At 37.4% G+C, this 21,585-nt stretch overlaps 1 protein-coding gene and 1 pseudogene across 1 annotated transcript in view; both read right to left on the minus strand.

The window, feature by feature from the left end:
• NSF (N-ethylmaleimide sensitive factor, vesicle fusing ATPase) overlaps positions 1 to 21,585 on the minus strand; it is a 150,573-nt gene that overhangs the window by 26,025 nt on the left and 102,963 nt on the right. Inside the window, 4 exon segments of the mRNA XM_039477051.2 lie at positions 2,617 to 2,696; positions 4,914 to 4,980; positions 16,566 to 16,699; positions 19,533 to 19,689. Of these exon segments, the coding sequence (XP_039332985.1) occupies positions 2,617 to 2,696; positions 4,914 to 4,980; positions 16,566 to 16,699; positions 19,533 to 19,689 (438 nt within the window).
• On the minus strand, positions 4,987 to 16,555 carry LOC120366770 (vesicle-associated membrane protein 5 pseudogene; annotated as a pseudogene).

Here is a 21,585-nt window from a genome sequence, read left to right on the forward strand (position 1 = left end):
TCATTCCATGTTCTTTTTAAATGATCCAATACCTGTTTCTCCCAAGGGGTGGGCCATGTACCTGGGATGCTCACCCCTTACTTCTAACTCTATGTCTCTTTTCATCATTTAAGTAGCTTCTAAACCTCTTTTTAAGAATGTAGCTGCTTGAGATATAGTTCACAGAGCACACAGTTTACCCATTTAAAGTGTAAAATTCAGTGTTTTATTATATTCACAGATATAGGCAACACCACCAAAATGAATTTTAGAGCATTTCTTTCACTTCAAAAAGAAACCCTGTACCAATTAGCAGTGACCTCCCATTCTTCTCATTCTGCCCTCCCAGCTTTAGGCCATCCCAAACACATTTTCTGTCTTTACAGATCTGCCAATCCTGGACATTTCACATAGCTGGAATCATCCAATATGTGGTCTTTTGTGACTGGCTCCTTTTGCATAGCATGTTTTCAAAGTTCATTTGTGTTGTAGCATGTATGGTACTACCTTTTTTAATTGCTGAGTAATATTCCATTCTATGGATATACCAGATTTTATTAGATAAACATTTAGTTATAATGAATAATGCTGCTATGAATACTCACATGCAAGTTTTCACATGGACATATGTTTTCATTGCTTGTAGGTGTATACTTAGTGGAACAGCTGAGTTATATGGCAACTCTATGCTTAACCTCTTGAGGAACATTCTTACCAGCAATGTATACAAGTTCCAATTTCTTTACATCTTCACCAGCACTTGTCATTATCTGACTTTTTGATGACAGCCATTCTAGCGGGTGCACAGTGAGTGGTACCTCACTATTGGTTCTGACTTGCATTTCTCTGGTGACTAATGATGTTGAGTATACTTACTGGCCATTTGAACTTTACTTATTTTTAAATGTTTTTACTCTTATCATACCCTGTCTAAATATAAACTCCAGCAATATGAAAACACTTAAGCCCACTAAAATGAAAAGACATTAAAAAATATTTTTTGGTTGATAAGCTATTTGTGAAGCATGTATGTATAAAACTCTGTGCCACAGGCTGTGAGATTTAAAAGCATAAGATAAGGTTCCTTCCCTCAAAAATCTTACAATAACTTTTACAACACAGAAACAACTATTCTTAAATCTTAGTGTGGCAGGTCATTCATTAACAGTTTCTGTTTATTTCTAATAGTATCTACTTTGGATCACAAATACTTCTCAGCCAAGGGGTGTGTCTGTGTTCAAAATTATTGTGCATAGTATTAAACAATGTAAAGAACGAGAAGTATAAGATAGCACTTAAGTTATTCATCCTTCTCCCAAGTGACTTTTAGCATAAATTCCTTTTAGCAAAAAAATGAAATATTTTAAGAAATATATTTAAATGCCTAGAAAAAGTCCCACATTCTAATAATTTTTAAAATTAATATGCTGTTATAATAACAAAAAAGATTTTTTTTTGTGCGTGTGTGCATGATATATGTAGATATTGGGGGTAATTATTTCTGTTTCAGCAACTTCAGATATATATGTTTACTTATTTATAAAAACATTGCAGGAATCAGAGAAGGGGAAAATATACTCACTTCTCTAAGTTCACCCTTAGTATAAGCTAAGACTCCAATTACTAGGAATGATGGTTTATGAAAAGTTGATTTAAAAATCCTTCCACACTACATATATGCTGCAAATTTTCAAGACTGTTGTATGTTATGTTTCTTTTCTCTACTTTAGAAGTTAAAAAAACTCTAGAAAAACCAAGACAAGTCCTTTACTTTTAAGTACCAAATACATAACGTATTTGTCAAATTAAAAACTTAGATTCACCAGTTTAAGATGAAATATTTTCCTTACAAATTACTTTATATCTCTAACTTCCAATGAGATTCTCATACAGACATTAAAATGCTTTTCAAGTCAGTGCTTAACCCCTTTGTGTCTGCCTTTGATTGGCATTTGTCAAGGTTACAGCATGCAGAATCAATCAGGGGAACTCATGTCTTACGGCACAGCCAAACATGCTCTGGTAGCCTCTACATAATTAACATATTTAACCAACCTTCACAGGTTGGTTTTAAATTTGTTAACCTACCAAAATCACAAGTCTCTTATAAAAATGCAACCACAGGAACCAAGATCTTGGCTATAAATTCACTCCTCAAAAGTGCCACATGACCCAAGAAAAATAACTCAAGATCATCTGTTAAAAAGTTTTTTTTTTAAACTGCCCCAAGGAAATAAATATCCCCATATACAAACTTTTAGGGAAGCCCATGAAATATAAATGAAACAAATGGGAACATATTCAATGCCTTCTACATTAATATCATAATCTCCCCTGGGAGTGGAAGGGCGGTAGGGATGTGTAACATGGAGGAAAACTTAAAAAACAGCAAATACAATGCTAATTGTAATCCACAGAAACTGTGGAATATTGATTTCTTCAGAAAAGAAGTAGAAAAATTCTGTTCAGAAAATAATTTAACTTAAGTAGAAGTCCAGACCAGATGACCTTAAAAAAACCTTTCAACAACAGAATTTTATGTTTATGATAACCTGCTTATTTAGAGATTGCATCATCATATGCAATTTACTGAAAAACCCTTTGTTAAAATATTTATTATTAGAAGCATTATTTTACCTGAGGAGGTGCCTTTTTCAGTAACACAAGAAGAGCCTGTAATACAAGATTTGAAAATCGAGGGCCAATAGGGACATAATCTGAAAAAGAAACATTATTATATTTAGGGATTTGATACACATGTACATATTCCAAACATTCAATTTTTTTTTGCATCAAACACAGTCCCTTCATAAGCAGAATATGTATAGAAAAAGAAAAAAATTGTTTTAAAGAGTAAACATGGTCTTAAATAACAGTCATACAACTACTTATAATAAGAAAAAGTCTCTAATAACCTAAATGCTTAAATATAAGAACTCTTACCTGTAATTCTTTTTTTGAGACAGGGTCTTGCTATGTGGCCCAGGCATGTCTTGAACTCCTGGGCTCAAGCAACCCTCTTGCCTCAGCCTCCCAAGTAGCTGGGATTATAGGTTACCATAAAGCCCACTGCACTCGGCCCTATACATTTTTTGAAAAACTTTCTAAATACTCATTTTGAGTTCATGTAGACATTTTTTCTGGGATTATTTTAGAGGGGAAAAAAATCCTAGATGTATTTACCAAGCATTTCTAAGAAGTTACAGCAAACCATGGCAATTCAGTATACTGACATTAAAACGTGATGTTAGAAAATGGGCGAAAGGGAAAATAAAGAATTTCAATATAACTGAAACAGTGGCAGAACCATGAAGATTGGCCGTCAGATGGTAAAGAGCAGATAATTTTCTAAGAGAACATCCTACCCGTTAAACATTTACCAATAATTCAAGATTCAGTGTAAATGCCACCCGTTTAGCTTTCTCTGCATATCTCGTACGCACCCCTGCCCTGTGCCTTGAGCTACTTGCAGGCCACCTGACGTCAAAAGTGATCCCTCCATTTTCAGAGTACCCACCAGATGAGAACAGTGGGAGGGAAAATAAAAACCAGAATATCCAAAATACATGGCACATTCTGCTTTGCATTAATATTTGCCAACATATGTTATAAAGACAGACAGCATCTTTTTCTGAGACTCGAATACTTCTACCAAAGGAGGAAGGGCTCAGCAAGTGCTTGTTGAATAAATGAGCAAGCACGTACAGATCATAACTATTCATACCAGTGAAAATGTACTCAGAGGGCACACATTCCTGACATGGTAGTGTTGCTATGACCACACATCTCAATTGTGTTAAGATAAAGGAATTTACACAGAGCTATGAGTTTGTGCCTAAAAGCTTTTAAAGAAATCATCCCATAAGCTGGGCTTAGAAGTATCAAACATAGCAGACCCCAAACCCAGACCACTATCAATTTATGGAGACCCCACAGTATACCTGCTTTGCTTTATAACAAACACTGCCAAAACTTATAAATAACAGAGGAACAAAAGCAAGTTTGAAAACCATAAGAAAAATAGAGTAAGAACAGTTAACTTGAAATCATGACTACATCATTATGGTCAGCTTAAGGAAGAAGGGATTATTCAGACACTGAGCAGTATTTTCAGGTGTTATTAAGTCACCAGGTGGGTTTCTATTTCAATAGAGTTTATTACCCCATCCTGAGCCATTGTTATAATGAATTTATGTCAGACTGATTTAATTCTACAGTGAAATAAAATTAAGAGTAACAATTTTCTGGCACTTCCTTTCTCATGAGTTAAGTTCCAGGACTAAGTCTTTTTCTTGTTTGTAACCTGTAGGAATGCACTTCAACATAGGAGATATTTAATACATATTTTAAAAATTACTATGGGGCACTTTTAACTCACAAAATTTCTTCAAGATTTATTATCCCATTTTTGCCTTTACAACTACTCTGTGGGATAAGCAAGAGAGGGTTATAGTCTCTGTTTTGTAAAGAGTAGAAACTGAGGTGCAGAGAGCTTGCAACTTCTGCCCTTAGTGTTTTCGGGAATTTGCAGATTTCATTGTGATCCTAAACCCTTCTGTCATTAGTTCTGTCAAAGTTCACAAGTGGATTTCTGAGCTATAGGCAGCTCAGAGGTCCTAAATAACAGATATACCCATCAATGAAAATTACTAATTATTTACTAAGGCAAGGGCACACTGGAAGATACAAAATATTATGAGACGTGGGCCCTTATAAGAAAGCAACTTTATAATGGTGTTATAGTCACAGGGCATGTTAAAATGAATACTATCATTGATGTCAGCTATAAGATAATGTTATGTTTCCCTGTAAGACAAAGAAAGGTATTTCTATTGCTCTACAGTTTATAAGTACTTGTTAATTTTCTCTTGTACCTTTTGCGATATTAGCTGTAATATGGCAAAGATAATACAACAGCAGAAATTAGGACTCACCAAGCAATCTCTCAATGTCATCCACAACCACACAACTGAGCTGGGATTTGTACGCATCATCAAAGATCTGAAAGAAAACAAAGTCATTTATTATCTCACTGCCCTCCATAGTTATGACACTTTCCAAGAAGATTAAGTTTAGTTACTTCTCGAGCAATACTAAACAAAGCACAGGAAAACACCAAAACTTCAGACTATAATAAATTAGAATTGACACAACTGGATCACGGCTGAACAGAGAGCAGACTAAGGCTGTTTTCAGCACTGACAGCTGCATGTGTCACACCTGGGCATGCTGGGGACTAGCTGATCATTAATCAACATCCCATCACTTCTATCACACTGTCTCTGGTATCTATGTCAGGAGCAGGACTTTAGTATAATGACTCAAGAGCTAGATGGAGCCACAAGAGATGTGTGAAATAAAACTGGATGTCATTTTATTATCTGTAAGAACTGTGGCGCTGTTAAGGAGAAATAACACTGAAAGATCAGAATTCTGTCAACTCAAATCAGACCATAATGGTAAAAGAGCTTACAAAAGAATTAAACGTTGAGTATGAAGGACCAGATAGATGATGGACATATAAAACCAGACAAAAGATATGTATATACTGTCTTAAAATGGCCAAGGAAATGAGAATGAAAATAAGCAGTGAAGGAAACTGTTTTAGCCTGGCAAGGATGTTAATAATTTCAAATCAGACAGATTAGCTTATCTGCAAGTTGAAAAGAAGTGCTCAAGGCCTTGAGACCAGCCTTTTTGGAAATGAAGGTCCTATTCCAGTGACTATAGGTGGAGCTTAGGGAATCTCATTGGTGTCATGAGTAAGAATTAGTTTCTGCATTCCAGCCCAGTCTCTGGTTAGTAACCAAACTCAGTGCACCAAGATAGTAAACCTCTTCCCCACCCACACCAACATCTTGCTTGGAATGGCATAATACTCCTTCCTGGGTATCGTTTAACCATTGAAGATTTATAATTAGGTACAGATATAAAATCAAACTCATGATATTAACTATTTTTCATGTTAGGTTTAAAAACAACCTGTGTATACTTGGTTTTTAAAGTAGTCCTAACAATTAAGAAAAGTTACCATGATAGAGTCTCACTGTGACCATCTTAGTTCAGTTCCTTCCTTAAATTTTTCTTGGCATAAATGCTGACAATTTCTCCAGATATTTAATCAGGTTAAACCCTCTGGTGAAAATGCTTTCCTATGTACCATCCCTTTACCCCCAATCACCCTCCCACACTCTTTCTAAATCCATCTGTCCTTTCATCCTTAGCATCCCACTGGACTGTGAGGTGGATAAAAGCTTCACCCTGTTTGCATTATGTCTAATGGCCAGCACAGAACAGCATTTAGTAATGATGTCTGCTCTATAGGTTCAATGGTTGAAACAATGTAAGTTTGAATTCCATCTTGCTATAAATCACTTGTCCTCTCCTTTGGCATAGGATCTTGTACATTATGTGTATATATTATTGACTCATTGTACTCTTTTTGTATTATACTAGATCGCAAGCCCTCAGATGGCAGGTACTGTCTTAATACCTCTGTATCCTCATATCATTTAATATGATGTCTTATTGGAGAGTAATTAAGAAATATTTACTAAAAGAATTTACAAATTTTAAATTCAAATAGATATATTAAGTAAGAAGCTGGAGATGTCTGATTGAAGTCAGCGGTTGGAAATCACTTGCAGGCAGTGACTACTGAAACCATGACAGGGGATAAGCTCTTCAAGGAGAAACGGTAGAAGAAGAAAAAAGGCCTGAAGACTGAATATTGGAGTGCTGCCTTATTCAGTCACTTACTCAACAAATATTTTTGAATTCTTATTATGTATCGAGCAATAATGAAGCACTGCAGAGGACAATAAATAAAACAAAAATGATCCTATCTTCATAAAAGTTAGAGTTGGGGAAGCAAGTAACATGTAATTATAACAAAGCACGACATTATTAGGCTAAGGGAAATACAAGATGATATAGGAGCACAGAGGAAGGGAGCTATGGTAGTCACTGGGATCCCACACACATCCTGGTTCTCTTTCTGGGCACAGGGTAGGGCGGTATTTCCCCAGTGCCTTGGAAGTTAGGCATAACTATGGGGCTTGCTTTGGCTAATGAAATATGAGGGAAATAACACCCCTTTCTGAAAGAAGCCTTAGGAGTCACTGCATGAGTCACCGTATTCCTTTTCCTGCCGTGGCTATCATGGAATCACCTACAAGACAGGGCCTCTGTTATCTGTTAGCTTGAGTCTCTGAGAAAATATAACGAACAGAACTCACTGTCTGAGTCATGATGGAGATAGAGCAGTGTGAATAAAAAATAAACTTTGTTGTGTTAAGCCACTGAGATTTTTGGGTTGTTCATTAATGCAGCATAACTCAGCCTATCTTGACTCTAAGTGGACTTAGAGAGTCAGGAAAGTCTCCTAAAGTCACTTAGGAAGTGACACTGAACCTGAGTCTTGAAGGATGAACGACAGTTAACCAGTGGAAAGGGTGGAAGGAAGTGTTCTAAGGAGAATATGATTAATATTAGGAGGCACAGTGACGCAAATATTCAGGAACACTGCAGGAACAGTCAATAAGAATTAAAATAAAGTGGTGTTGGTGTCAATGTCAGTGGAGTGGTGAGTGAGATGAATTAGAAGAGGTGATGAAGGAACTTGGACGTAGAGAGTCTTAGAAATTTCACATGAGTTAAAATTTTATTGTAAAGGCAGTAAAAAGCCACTAAAGGGTTATAAACAATGGACTGACATGTCAGGCTTATGTTTTAGAAACATTTTCCTAATGTATAGAAAAGCATTAGAGGGGAATAATAGTTATTTGAGACTGTGGAATTCCAGGTGAGAAATTATAATGGCCTGGGAATGAGTATGCTAAGAAGTGGATAGAATCTAAGACATTTAGGAGGAGAAACTGAAAGTACTTGGTGAATGAATGGGTGTGGTGATGAAAGAGAAAACTGGAGTCAAGGCTCCTTCCTGATTGGGCAACTGAAACAAAAAACAGAGAAGAAGCTGGTTTGAAAATGGATCGTGAGTACATTTAAAGACCAGAAAGAGAAGGGCCTTTTATCTCCTCCTCCCCACACAAAGAAAAAGAGAAAAAGAGAATAGCATGTTTATTTCTGTCTCTTGATACATAGTGACGGCTCCTTTTGGCTTTGAGTTGGTACATTCAAGACAACTGAAAAGCTCAGAAGCAGTTCTACAGTGGTTCTTGGCGGCTTTAAGACGAAGCCAACAGAGCAGCCAATGTGGTATCTTATAAACTCAGCTAATTTCAAGGAATCATTGAAAATAATGCTTTGCTTTCTAAAACATTTTTCAGAATTCTACTAAAAGCTCTGATGCAAGCATATAACTGACCATCAGACTGTGAGATCATGGATTAGAGCCAGAGAGACCTGGGACACCACAGCCCAGCTGGTTGCAATAGTTCTATGCTTTTCCTTCTCAAAACAATGTACAGCTTATATGGCTCCAAGGATCTTACTCAGGACATTGCTTAAGTCTAAACTGATGATGACTTGCTACGTAGTACGTAGTCTCACTAACTTACCTCAGACATTGTAATTCACAAAGCATTGCAAATCACTTCACAGTTGACTGCATGGCCTACACATAACATTTGAAAGGAAAAATACCCACAGCAGTCACTTCATATCAAATAGTGACATTTGTTTTTATTTTTCTTTTTGTAGTCCATCTCTGTACTAATTACTATCAGAGGGAGAGGCGCACTCACGGCAAGCTCTAATAACACACTCACCATGATGAAGGCTGTGCAATTCCAGTCGTAACTTGACTAGTTTCAGGTAACCAGTCAACTGAAACGCCTCCAGGTAGCTACTCTGCTCTAATTTAAACACACACACACACACACACACACACACACACACACACACACACCTTTCTCTTCTCACACATACATTTTCTTCCTTATCTAGTCACTATTGCAACCTGTGCTCATAACTATTCCCCAGGATCTATGATTTCTGCCTAGTCTTCTCAGTCTCTTAGTCTCTTTCTCTCTTGGCTTTCTGGCCCAGACCCCAGGAACATTCTCACTAAGGAGCTACTCAGAGTTGGCTGGCAAGTACATGAGGTTAGCTGCTACAGTAAAATCCAAGTGAGATGTTTACATACTGAGCTGGGAAGCTTCCCCACAACTTTAGGTCGATAAACCCCAAAAGGAGGAGAGGTACTGGAAAGAGAGACACACGAAAAGTAAAATCGTCAACTGCCCTAGTCAGACTAGGACAACAGAAGTGCCAGACTCACCGTGAGTTACAGCACACAGTAGGTAACATAGTGCCTGCTTTAGATCCAAAGATGCCCCAACACAGAAGATGCCAGGAGGGTTGAGGCTGCAGGTAAGAAGGCAAAAACTGTATCTTACAGATTCCCCCCAAAAATCAGTCTTAAGAATGTATAGTCAGCCTAATTTCATTAGTAAGTTTCCTGTAGAACAGGTAAAACTATCAACGTATATATAGGGTCTTAGAGTTAAGTGGGAAGTCTGAAAGAGAAGGTTAAAGAAAAGAAAAACAAGGAAGAACTGAAGAAGCAAACAACGTGGGAAAGAGGCATCAGTCAGTCAGGCATCAGTCAGTCTCGGTCTCATGAAATAATGGGAGGTCTATGCTAAAGGAAGAAGAGCAGCTCTGGAAAACACAGAAGCCCCTATGTCCACCTGTGCACATAATGAGATGGTCATGTTAAGCTGTAACCGCTTTTGCATGCAAAGGTGGAGGTATGACATAGGCTGGAGGGGTATGAGAGACAACCCAGAGTGTAGGGAGCCTGGGCTCAAGGCAAGAGTGTGCCACATGCATTGTGAGCACTGAGGGACAGGAGACGTGGCGCTCTACCACACAGGGATTAGGGGCAGGTCTGAATATGGTGTTCAAGAACACAGCAAGCTCTTAAGACCCTGAGCCCATTTCTGGGATCTTCAGACAAGTAGGGAGCCAACTGTGTGTGAAGGAGGGGAAGCAGTTACAGGCCCTGGAGTCTGCACAAGTGCAAATGGGAGTATGCCAGCATTAGGGCCATTAATCCCAGCCTTTCAGGATCACAAGCCACAGCAAGTGTGCTCTCAGGAGACTCAGCCCTCCATCCTTTGTGACCTTCTTGTGCTCTTAGGTAAGCAAAGCCAAATGCCCTGGTTCTTCTCGGGGCTGAAAGAGTTCATCTCAGTTCTGAAGTGCTTGGTGTGAAGTACCTAGTTAGTAGAAATCTGATGACTGTAGGAATCTGATGGCTTAAAAAATTCCTAATGCAGTAAATCTGTCAGCGATTAGTTAAAAGCATACTCTAATCATATTTGGTAGCATATAAAAACGTAAATGAGCAAATTCAAATGGGTGCTATCAGTAATAATCTCTAGTTTCTAAAAATAACTTGGGAGTAGACCAAGTAAACATTAGCTGTCTTCTAATGAAATTGCCTCAGGAAGTGGACCTAAACTTTTGGCAAAGCTCTAAAGCTTCCTGGAATGACCTTAAAATCCTTTATTTGTTCTCCCTGCTTTTCAGGAAAAAATCTTACATTTTCCCATATCATGAGCCACAGAGAAGGATATTCTTAATAATATAAAAAGTCACAAGGTCTGAAAGTTCTGCACCAGCCTCCTTTGTATGCCAAATAGATACAAGTGCCAAAAGACACAGTGTATTGAAGAAAACAACAACAAATGCCCACCCCCCAGCCATACAGGGACCTGTAGTCACTTCCGCAGTGCCCACTTCTTTCAGCTAATACATGCACAAACTTCAACAAATCAGCTACGTGATATATTAGGATGTTAACCAAAAACATCCAAATTCTGTTGCTTAGTAACTGCTGTCAAAAGATCCAATTTCCAGCTCTGCTCTTTGTATAGACTAAACCATGAAAAGAGGAGGATTAGGCACCATGATTCTGTTCTGTGCAGACTACAATTTGCAGTGGGATTTACAGGAGGATATTCAAAGAAGATTATTTCTTTCTTGCAAAGCTAGCGGAAAGGAAAATTTCTTCCATTAATTTTCAATCCTTTGAAAATAAAACTATATCATGTTATTAATGGGCATAGTTTTATAAATCACTGGTAGTTTTACTTAATTTTGTTCAAACAATTTAGTTCTATCTGATTGTTCTATTTCATCTCTACTGATTGTGTACTCAGCATCAAGATTAGGTAATTAGTTAAAATCAAATTCTACTGCTTTGTTCTTTTGTTCACTTAATGCCACTAATAGAACTAGTAAAATAGATTTTTTTTTTAAAAAAGTATTGATGCAAAAATGGATAAAGGAATTAAAATTTTAAAACAGAATGAAGTTTGGGAAGCAAACATAAAATAGGAAAGAAGGGGAAGATCTGTGAATGCTTCAAATATCTTAATGGAACATATGGTATACCCCCTAGAACGTGAGGACAATACCTCATACATACTTCAGCAGTGCTAAGGAGTTTATCCATGGAAAAAGGATTCAGTAATAAGCAAATTAAGAGAAGTACAAGGTGAATTTTAAATTACTTGAGAATAAACTACTTTCACGTATTTTAACACCATCCACTTGTGAAAAAGAGGCAATAGTATAATTATAATAAAATCTTATGTACTCATTAAAGCAAGCTTATCAGCTCTCTCTACTAACTCTTACCTGTTGGTTTAAGTAACAGAATGGCATGTAAAGATGCTCTGTGAACTAACTAATTCAGACCACATATCTTTGACAAAACTAATGTGTTACATATTTCTGAGTTTCATAGACTATTGTCATTGCAAAACATTTTGAAACATCTTTAAATATGAGCATTTAGTCACTGAAATGTAGCTAAAGAAATAATTAAATGCCAACCTTCTCCCTATCAAACTGACAAAAATTATTTTAATAATATCAAGTACGGGTGAGAATCCCAAGAAACTCATACTCTTGTGGTATGATGAGGCTCCAAGTACAAATTAGTATAGCTTTCTGCAGGGGTAGGCTTTATAAAACCATTAGTATTTTTTACATAAGAGTTTTGATAGCACTATGCATAAAAAATCTTTAAAATACTAATGTTTTTACCTTAGCACTCCCACTTCTGAGAATTTGTCATAAAGAAATCATAAAAATTGTATGTATAAGAAGAAGTAAAAATAACCACTACACTTTACTGAGTTCATATCATATCCCAGGTACTGTGTGACACTTTACAGAAATTACCATCTAATTCTCATAATAACCCTATACTGCAGCTATTAACATTATCTTCATTTGATAGGTGAGAAAACAGTGGCTTATAGGTTAAATGACGTATCCAAGGTCATTCGGTCAGTCAGTGTGGGGAGCTGAGCGAGCCCAAATTTTTGGTCATGTTATACTATTCTACAGAAGAAAAATCTAATGAGAAAATGGCGACGGTAATTTCCCTAGTTCTATAGTCCTATAGAATATTGTTTTTACATACATTTTTAATTATTATGGCTACATAACAGTTATACATATTTATGGAGTATTTTGATACAAGTATAAAGCACGTAATGGTCAAATAAGGGTAGTTGTGAAACTCATTAAGCATGTATCATTTCTTTTTGTTAGGAATATTCAATTTCCACTCTTCTGCTTATTTTGAACTATACATAATTTTTTTTTTTTTTTAAATCAAACAGCAGCTTTTACTGAGCTCCACTGGCGGCTGGCCTGGTATGACTACTACTGCAGGCTGCCCTAGAGGGTCAGTCTGTGTTGTGACAGGAAATGCAGGGGTACACGCACTGGGGCTGCCCTTTGGCCCTCATTGGGGTGGGTCTGGGAGAGCAAACACCAAGGCTCCCTGGAGACCAGAACTGGCCAGTGCAGCCATTTGGCTTCTTCCTCAGGACCAGCTGGGTCAGGCCCCAGAACCTGAGGCAGTGCCTGCATCCTGGGTCTGTGGGGCACTACTGCTGTCACTACTCTGAGAGATAAAGACAGCCAGCCGCAAAATCTGGATGATGAGCAGGCCACCACCCACCACCAGCCCCAAGTAGATCTGGCAATGCTGGGCCAGGGTCTCTGTTGTCTTGCCGAAGGCTGAGCCCACATCCAGGAGTTGGTCTGAATGCTGCTCCAGGACCTTGTCAAAGTTTTTAAGCATGATTTTTGTCACCTCATTCGCCTGCTGCTGGCACTGCTCCAACTCTTTCCCTGCCATTACCACTGCCACCTCGCCCACTCCCCGAACTACACATAATTTTCAAATATGGTTAACTTATTGTGCTGTTGAACACTAGATCCCATCACTCCTATTTAACGGTATTTGTAACCATTGACCATCCCCTCCTTATTTCCCCATTCCCACTACCCTTCCCAGCCTCTGATAGCTCTCTATCTCCCTGAGTTCAATTGTTTAGTTCCCATATGTGAATAAGCACACGTGATATTTGACTTTCTGTGCCTGGCTTCTTTCACTTAACATATTGTCTTCCAGCTCCTTTATCCATGTTGTTGCAAATGACAAGGATTTCATTCTTCTTAAATGGCTGTGTTATATTCCACAGTGTATATGTGCCACATTTTCTTCTTTTTTTTAAGACAGAGTTTCACTCTGTTGCCAGGCTGGAGTGCAGTGGTGTGATCTCTGCTCACTGCAACCTCTACCCGCTGGGTTCAAGCGATTCTCCTGCCTCAGCCTCCTGAGTAGCTGGGACTACAGGTGTGTACCACCATGCCTAGCTAATTTTTGTATTTTTAGTAGGGACAGGGTTTCACCATGTTGGCTAGGATGGTCTCAATCTCCAGACCTCATGATCCACCAGTCTCGGCCTCCCAAAATGCTAGGACGTGAGTCACTGCACCCGGCCTTGTGCCACATTTTCTTTATCCATTCATCCACTGAAGGCCATTCAGGTTGATTCCATTCCACTACTGTGAATACTGCTGCAAGGAACTTGAGAGTACAGATAACTCTTTGATATACAATATTATTTATAATTGTGAAAAAAAAAAAAACCTGGAAACAACCTAATTGTCCAACAAAAAGGGACTGTGTTCAGATATTATACAGCTATTAAATTAAAATAATATTCAGATTAACTTTAGTTACATTGAAAAAAGTTAGTAGTATTTTAAGTGAAAAAAGCAAGTTTACACCAGTATGTTCAATGTAATCCCCAATATATAAAGGAGGGGTGTATGTGTTCATGTGGGCATGTGTGTCTGAGTAGAAAAGATAATTGAAGGACAAGTATAAATATGAATTTATTTTTATTTTCTTCTATGTTCTTTCCTATATTTTCTAAATTATTTCTGTAATTAGGAAAAGCTACCTCATGTTTTGCACTTACAAGAAAAGAAAGGTTTTCTACAGAATTATAAAAATTTTAAATTATGTGTGCTCTGAAAGACAATGAAAACATCTTCTTCCCATCCTCACACAAAAATGGAGGGGTATGAACGGTGGTGGGAGATAGACTAGAACTTATACTAAAGAATGTATTTATATTTCATTTGCAAAACCAACCCGGAAGACTGAGCCCTCAGGCTTTTGTCAACCTATCATTAGGTAACAATGTGAAAACTATTTGCAGGGGAAGATTTTATAATATTTCTAAGATATATCTAAGACACCTATGCTTCATTCTTTTCTCATTTCTGAACTTTTAATTACAAAGAATAATATTTTTCCCCCAAGTAAAACCAAAAATTCTATTAGAAAGTTATTATACTGCTGAAGCAGAAATAATGTTTGTAACTTTAATAGTGCTTGGATGATCCAGACAGTGAATCATGAATTAAAACAATTTTGAATAAGCTTGTATGGACACTTATTTTTATACTCCCTAGCCTTCTACTCATCTAAAGCTCTACCTTGAAAGGCTTCAACAATTTAAAGATTAAATCATAAGTTATTAAGCCATTAATTTAACCATTTAAGCCTCTAAAATCAGCACATATTACCTTCCCCCCTCAAGTCAATTTGCAAGAGATTAAAATAATAAAAATGATAATATCTCACACTTACAAAGCAGCTTTGATCTGCAGAAGCCTAAAGTACTTTTTAAAAACTTTATAGAAAAACTAGGACCATCCACCCCACATCTCAGAGTACATCTGAGGTAGAAGCTGGCAGCTGGTGGAAAGCAATGGAGTAATTTGCCATCTGCAAAGACAACTACTACTTTTGAAAAAGCACGGGAATAGATGATTTAGGAAAATGCAAATAGACTTAGCTATTCAATAAATAAATGGGACATTCAACAGCAACAGATTTCAAGGGCTGTTATTTAAATTTTTACCAGAAGAAGTGGGTTAAGGGTTCCCATCAGAGGGAAAACAAAAAACAAAAACAGCACTACCTACTCTAGGAAAATTACTGGTCCCGGTTATTCTATTCGGATTTTCCTGGGAAGGATAGATACTGGTTTCACCTCAGAGACAGAATAAATTATGATATTATAAGTTCTTTTTGTGTCTGGCAATATTTCCCTTTGACACTCAAGTTCAAAGATTTTTATGTATTTCTCTGGACTCCTCAGTGTGTGCGGCTGGAATCCTGCTACAAGTTCTGCTTCCTCCTTCCATCTGAAATACCCTATGCAATTTTCTGCCACCTGCACGAACAAGAGACTAGCTTCTCAAGCTTACATTGTTTTGGGAGTCATCTCCCTTTTAAATCTATTTTTCCTCTTCATTCTCTTTCCTAAAGAAACACCGAAGAATTCTACACTACGTCTTTATAGAGCAAATGCCTAAGAGCAACTTAAAAGAACGCTCTGAGCTGTCTTTACTAGGTAGTAGTTCAATTTTCAAGATTCTTTCACCTCATTCTGATTTGCCCACAGCCCTTGGACTTACAGTCAGTTCCTATCTATAAATGATCAAGCATGAAAAAAAGGATTTAAATGAAAGAAATACTTCAGCTGGATACAAAAAATAATTTCTTGACTGTCTGGCAGTATGCAAAATTAGAATAACAATGGAAACATGATCTAACAAGTAAGATGGAATGGCCATTAAGAGTCTTCACCATTGATTTTTGTTACTGTTGCATGGCACCTGCCTGAATGCAAGAGAGAAGGACCAGATGGTCTTAAGGTCTTTTCAGCTCTAGGATCCTATTCTAACTTCACTGATGGTATAAAGTGGCCATACTAACTAAGAAGAACTTCTGATGAGTAGCACTTGGAGAAAGGAAGATGGATGAGAACTGCATTAAGTTACCAAGCAGACTCTGATTATTACCTAATAAAAAACTATCATTTTGTATGGATTCTTAGGACTATCTTCCCATTGACACATCTCTGTCTTCCTCAACTTAATTGACCCCTTCAACTTTGTACGAAAATGAAAGAACTTTAAAAAATCCTAAATGAATTTGTTCCACTCTACTCAAAACATTCTTAACTAGGACTCTTTTAATCAAATTGATACAGGCATAGGAAATGAAAATCACAATTCAGAAGGCAAAGGTACTCAATAAAAACACACTACAAAGTTAAAAAATCTAAAACAGTCACTGTTTCCCCCAAATTCTGCTGATAATTTGGCTCCACTTGAGAAGAACACAGTTGCCATGGATTTATATGCATATATGTACAAAGGCATATACATGTGCACACACACATTTAAGAGATAGGAAAATTAAAATGAAAGTAAAATCCTGATACCTTCTTCATGGCCTGACATTTGGCTGTTTCAGAAAAGCCAATCATTTTATCAGGAGAACAGATCTTGATGAACGGGAAGTTGGATTCCTCGGCAATTTTTGCAGCTAAAGCAGTCTTCCCACTGTGAGGAGGGCCTGCATAAAGATATGAGCAAGTCAGGGGAAAAAAGCCAACCTAAGCAAAGGGAAATAAAACAAGTTTAAACTTTTATTCAGAACATACTAAGGTCTCGACTAGTTGCTCATTAACATTTCCTGACACAATTTCACAGCAGACATGTTTTCTCTTATTTATTAGCAACTAAACTTAATGAACTGATTAGCATTTCTCAAAAGTATGGTGAAATACATGCCTCCTGACATTCTCACATAGCCTTAATCTTTCAAACTTCTGGCAAAATTTAGAGAGTGTACAGGTTTTGCTTCTGAAGAGAATACATTCAAGTGCATATTAGTACTTACGTTATTAGTTCTAGCAAATCATTTATCTAACCAAAAAAATACAATTTTTCTAGGAGCTGATATTGGGGGAAGGGGAAAATTGCCTTGTTATAAACAAATGTGACATAAAAAGCTAGAATTCGAAAGACTCAGGCCTTCTCATAAAGGCAAGCAAATCTATGAACTTACCTACATTTAGACATCCCTGCTTTCCCTTCCAAGTTTTGGAAGCTGTGTCCCTTGTTCAACCATAAACCAATCAAATCTTCCTTTCCATCTTCTCAGGAACCTGACATTACTGACTGTTTCTCTCTCCCATATGTTTGACCTCTTCCTCTTCCCTGAGGCCTTTCCAAAAGTGTTTTAGCATGTTCTGGTCTATCTGACCGTTTAATAAATAAACAACAACAAAAAACTTCCTAGACATCATACCCCTCAACACTACACCTTCTTCTCCCTTCAAAATGGAACTTGCCTATAGAATTACCTACCCTGGCTGCTTCTGTTCTTCACCTCCCACACATCCTCACTAAATCTTGCGGCTCCCACCTCCATGACACTGAACAGACTCCCATCAAGGTCAGAAATGATCTCCATGTCATCAAACCTAACAACACTTTGGTATCTTTTTCAGCCTCTTGGGAGCATTTCATACAATTCATAACTCCCCTCTTTCTTCAAATGTTTCTTTTCTTGGCTTCTGTAATACACATCTCTTTTCCCCTCTTTCCTCTCTGTTACTCTTGCTCAGTCTCTTTTTGTCATTTTTTCTGCTCTATTTAGTCCTTAAGTGCTAATATGCCTCAAAGACAAGTTCTAGGCCTCCTTTTCATCTCAACCCACACCCTCACTGTAAGTGATTTCATCCACTCCCATGGCTTCAACCACAGTCTATATACCGACAACTCGTTAAGTCTACTCAGCCAGACCCAATACCCAACAGGCTACTCATAATTTCCGATTTACTTCTCCTATATGAACCTTGAATTTAATATGTTAAAAACTGAATTTATAATCTTTCTTCTAGAAATCTGCTTCTCCATTAGAGTTCCCAATCTTAGTAAACGGCACCATTTACCAGGCTGTACATGCCAGAACCCAGGGAGTCATGTTTGATACCTCCGCCTACATCCAATCTAACAAATATTTCTCCCATCCAAGTACTAACCAGGCCCAACCCTGCTTAGCTTCCGAGATCAGACGAGATCGGGCACATTCAGGGTGGTATGGCTATAGACCAATCTAACAAATATTTCTAAGCTTCAGCTTCCCCACCCACAAAATAGAGACAACAGCAGCATCTATCCTTGGAGGACTGAAGTGGCGTTTAAATGAGATAATATGTGCACAGTGCTAGTAGAGTGACTGACAAATAGCAACGGCTCAAAGAATGTTAGCTTAATTATGATGGACAATTAATAATAATTAGGTCATTTTCATTCTATCTCCTAAATATTTCTAATTAGTCTACTTATCTCCATCTATACTACTCCACATACTTCAAACCACAATCGACTCTCATTAAGACTAATCCAGCTGCTTCTAACCATTAATCTCTCCAGTATCTTTTTGCCCCTCCAATCCATTTTCCATCATAAAGCAGTCATGATGATGTGGCTTCACTGCTTAAAATCCTACAAATGGCTTCCCACTGCCCCTAAAATATTCTAAATCTTTAACGTGGCCTTCAAGATTTTATATGAACTGGCTTCAGTCCACTTCTACAGTCTCATGTTAGGACAATCTCCCTTTCTGTTTCAAGCTCCTTCCTGCTCAGGACTTTTTCACATGCTCTGCCTCAAACATCTTCCCCAGTGACTTTGCCTGGCCAGAGTCTCCTCACTGGTCAAGTCTTGGCTTAATGTGCTTCTCTCAGGAAGCTCTCACCCCCCAGACTTTTAGAGGTAGTTAGGTTCCCTTGTCATGGGGCCTCACTGAACTTTTCTGCTGTCAAACTCATTATAACTGTAAATTAATTATTTGTGAATGGAATGTCCTTCCCCTTTTGTCTATCTATTCAATAAAATCCTAACTGGTCTTTCAAGGCCTAGACTAAATATAATCTGTAGTTTTTCCTGACCACCCCTATGCAAAATGATTTGCATTCACACACACCTTTACATGCATACACTGGAGTCAGGAATTTCTTTACGATGCCTTTGTTCATGAGCAGACTGAACACTTGAATGTCTTTGTATCCCCAGCAACTAGTTCAATGACTAAAATACAAGTACTCAGTAGATATTCATTTGAACTGAGTCTATGTGGTATCATTCAGAGTATATCGAGTGCCACAGAAATATAGATATAATCCTACAAGAAAACTAGTGATATCATTCCTAACATTCTACCTCAAGGAAATTTTAGTTTGTACACAATATTAATACATAGACTAGATTACTATTTTCAGATCAAGAACAAGATTAAAAAAACAGAACTCACTTTTCTAGAATGTGCTAAGGGGCTTTTTAAAAATGCTGCTTTTTTTTCCTTTAACTGTTAATGCCATCTCATCATTCTTTCTCACCTTCCAGAAGCACGCTAACCAGTGGTGTGCGGTCACTGTTCTTTGTCTGCTGCACCAGCAGCTCCCCATCATCTAGAACTCGAGTAACTGGGTCACCCCATTTGATGATACCGTTCATAATGTAACTTGCATAATCCTCTTGATTTGTGCCAAATGCCTATTAAGAAAAAGGACAGCTTAAAGCATTTTGAGCATTAGTGCTAAAAACTAAAATATTTCAAAGTATAAAAGATGAGTTATAATTCCTACATGCTAAAGGTATTGATCACTATCCAATATTAATATAAAAAGCCTGGAAAGCAAAAAAAAAAAAAAAAATTTCTCATTTAACTGTTTTCCCAATAGAAAAAAAAAAAAAAAAAAGCCTGCTTTGAGAGCCTAGATTCTAGGCTCAGATTCTACCAGAGCTCAAACCCTCCTAATTCCTGAGGGAAAGAATATGTTCCAATGTACTTATTTTTATCAATAGTATGCAGTTTGAGGCTATTTTGTAAAGAACAAAGAAAAAAAGAGATTATAGACTTAGAAACAGTGCAGTAGACAAATACACTACCTTAACACTGACTGCAGGTGCTATGGATTAACATGAGAATACGAAATGATAATGAGAAGATCATGTGCACATCAACTTTGTGGTAGGGGACACAGTTAAATGGCATCAAGTTAAGTTTATATGTGTAAATGTAAGATTTAGGATGAGACAGAAATTAGCAGCTATAATGCAAAGAAAACAAAAGCAATTACTACAGATATTAATTCTATTTTTGTTCACTACATATTGGAGATTAAATTGCACTCTTCTTGATTTTCAGCTTTTAATCTCAAAGGTTATACCTTCCATCAAAACAGCTGCCAAAAGTAGTCAGTAACTTTAGCATTTAGGATTGAATTGGATTTTCATCAGGTTACAGGAGAACAGGAAAACATGACCTACCATAAGTAAAGATGTGCATGTAAAGATCATGTATCCTGAGAATTTCAACTTTTTAAAGATCATCAGATCCCTCAAAAAGTCAATCTGTGATTAACTGATGTATGGAATAGCTTTAATAGTTCTTCAGAATATGCACCTCACACAAAGCCGTTTTTGTAATACTGTCTCCAAAACAGTATCCAATGATCTCATATCTCTATTACTTTGCCACAAAATAATTTTTCAGACCACTTTTTAGGTGGTGCACTTGCAAATACTGGTCCTTTGGTTCCTGAATACAGAGAAAAGTCCTCATTCTTTGGCCTGGATATGGCAAATTCAGTAGCCCTGTAAAAAGTAATGAAGAGTCTAATCTATCCTGGTTGAACAGCTGTTCTAAGAAATTTTTATAGCTGGGTGCAGTTGCTCATAATCCCAGCACTTTGGGAGACTGAGGCCAGTGGATCACTTGAGGTCAGGAAATCGAGACCAACCTGGCCAATATGGTGAAACCTCGTCTATACTAAAAATATAAAAATTAGCTGGGTGTGGTGGTGCATGCCTGTAATCCCAGCTACTTGGGAGGCTGACCTAGGAGAATTGCTTGAACCCGGGGGGCGGGGGTTGCAGTGAATGAAGATGGCACCACTGCACTCCAGCCTGGGTGACAGAGTGAGACTCCATCTTAAAAAAAAAAAAAATATTATAGGCTGGTTTTTGTCTTTAACACGTTCCAGGTATATACTCCATGTTTCACACCAGAAGTTTTAAGATGCCTGAACCATAAAACAGCGATTCTCCCAAGATATACAACGCGTACATCTTCCTTACATATCCCATAATTTCACTTTTTTTTTGTTTTATCCTTCAGACCCTTGGAATAAATAAAATTAAGTTTTTAGTTGTCACTTCTTCATAGCCAAATTACTTGTCTTTAAAAACTTGGAGTTACTTTTGAAAGTAATTATTTTATATTTAAAAGTCACAATAGAATAAAAAGGGCTAAACAAATTGGCTTTTGTCTTTAAAGGAGATACTTGTAACAAATAATTATTGTTAAGAATATATGACAAATGATGGGCAAGCACGGTGGCTCATACCCGAAATCCTAGCACTTTGGGAGGCTGAGGTGGGTGGATT

This window comes from Saimiri boliviensis, chromosome 17, assembly GCF_048565385.1.
Source record: "Saimiri boliviensis isolate mSaiBol1 chromosome 17, mSaiBol1.pri, whole genome shotgun sequence".
NCBI classification, from domain to species: Eukaryota; Metazoa; Chordata; class Mammalia; order Primates; family Cebidae; genus Saimiri; species Saimiri boliviensis.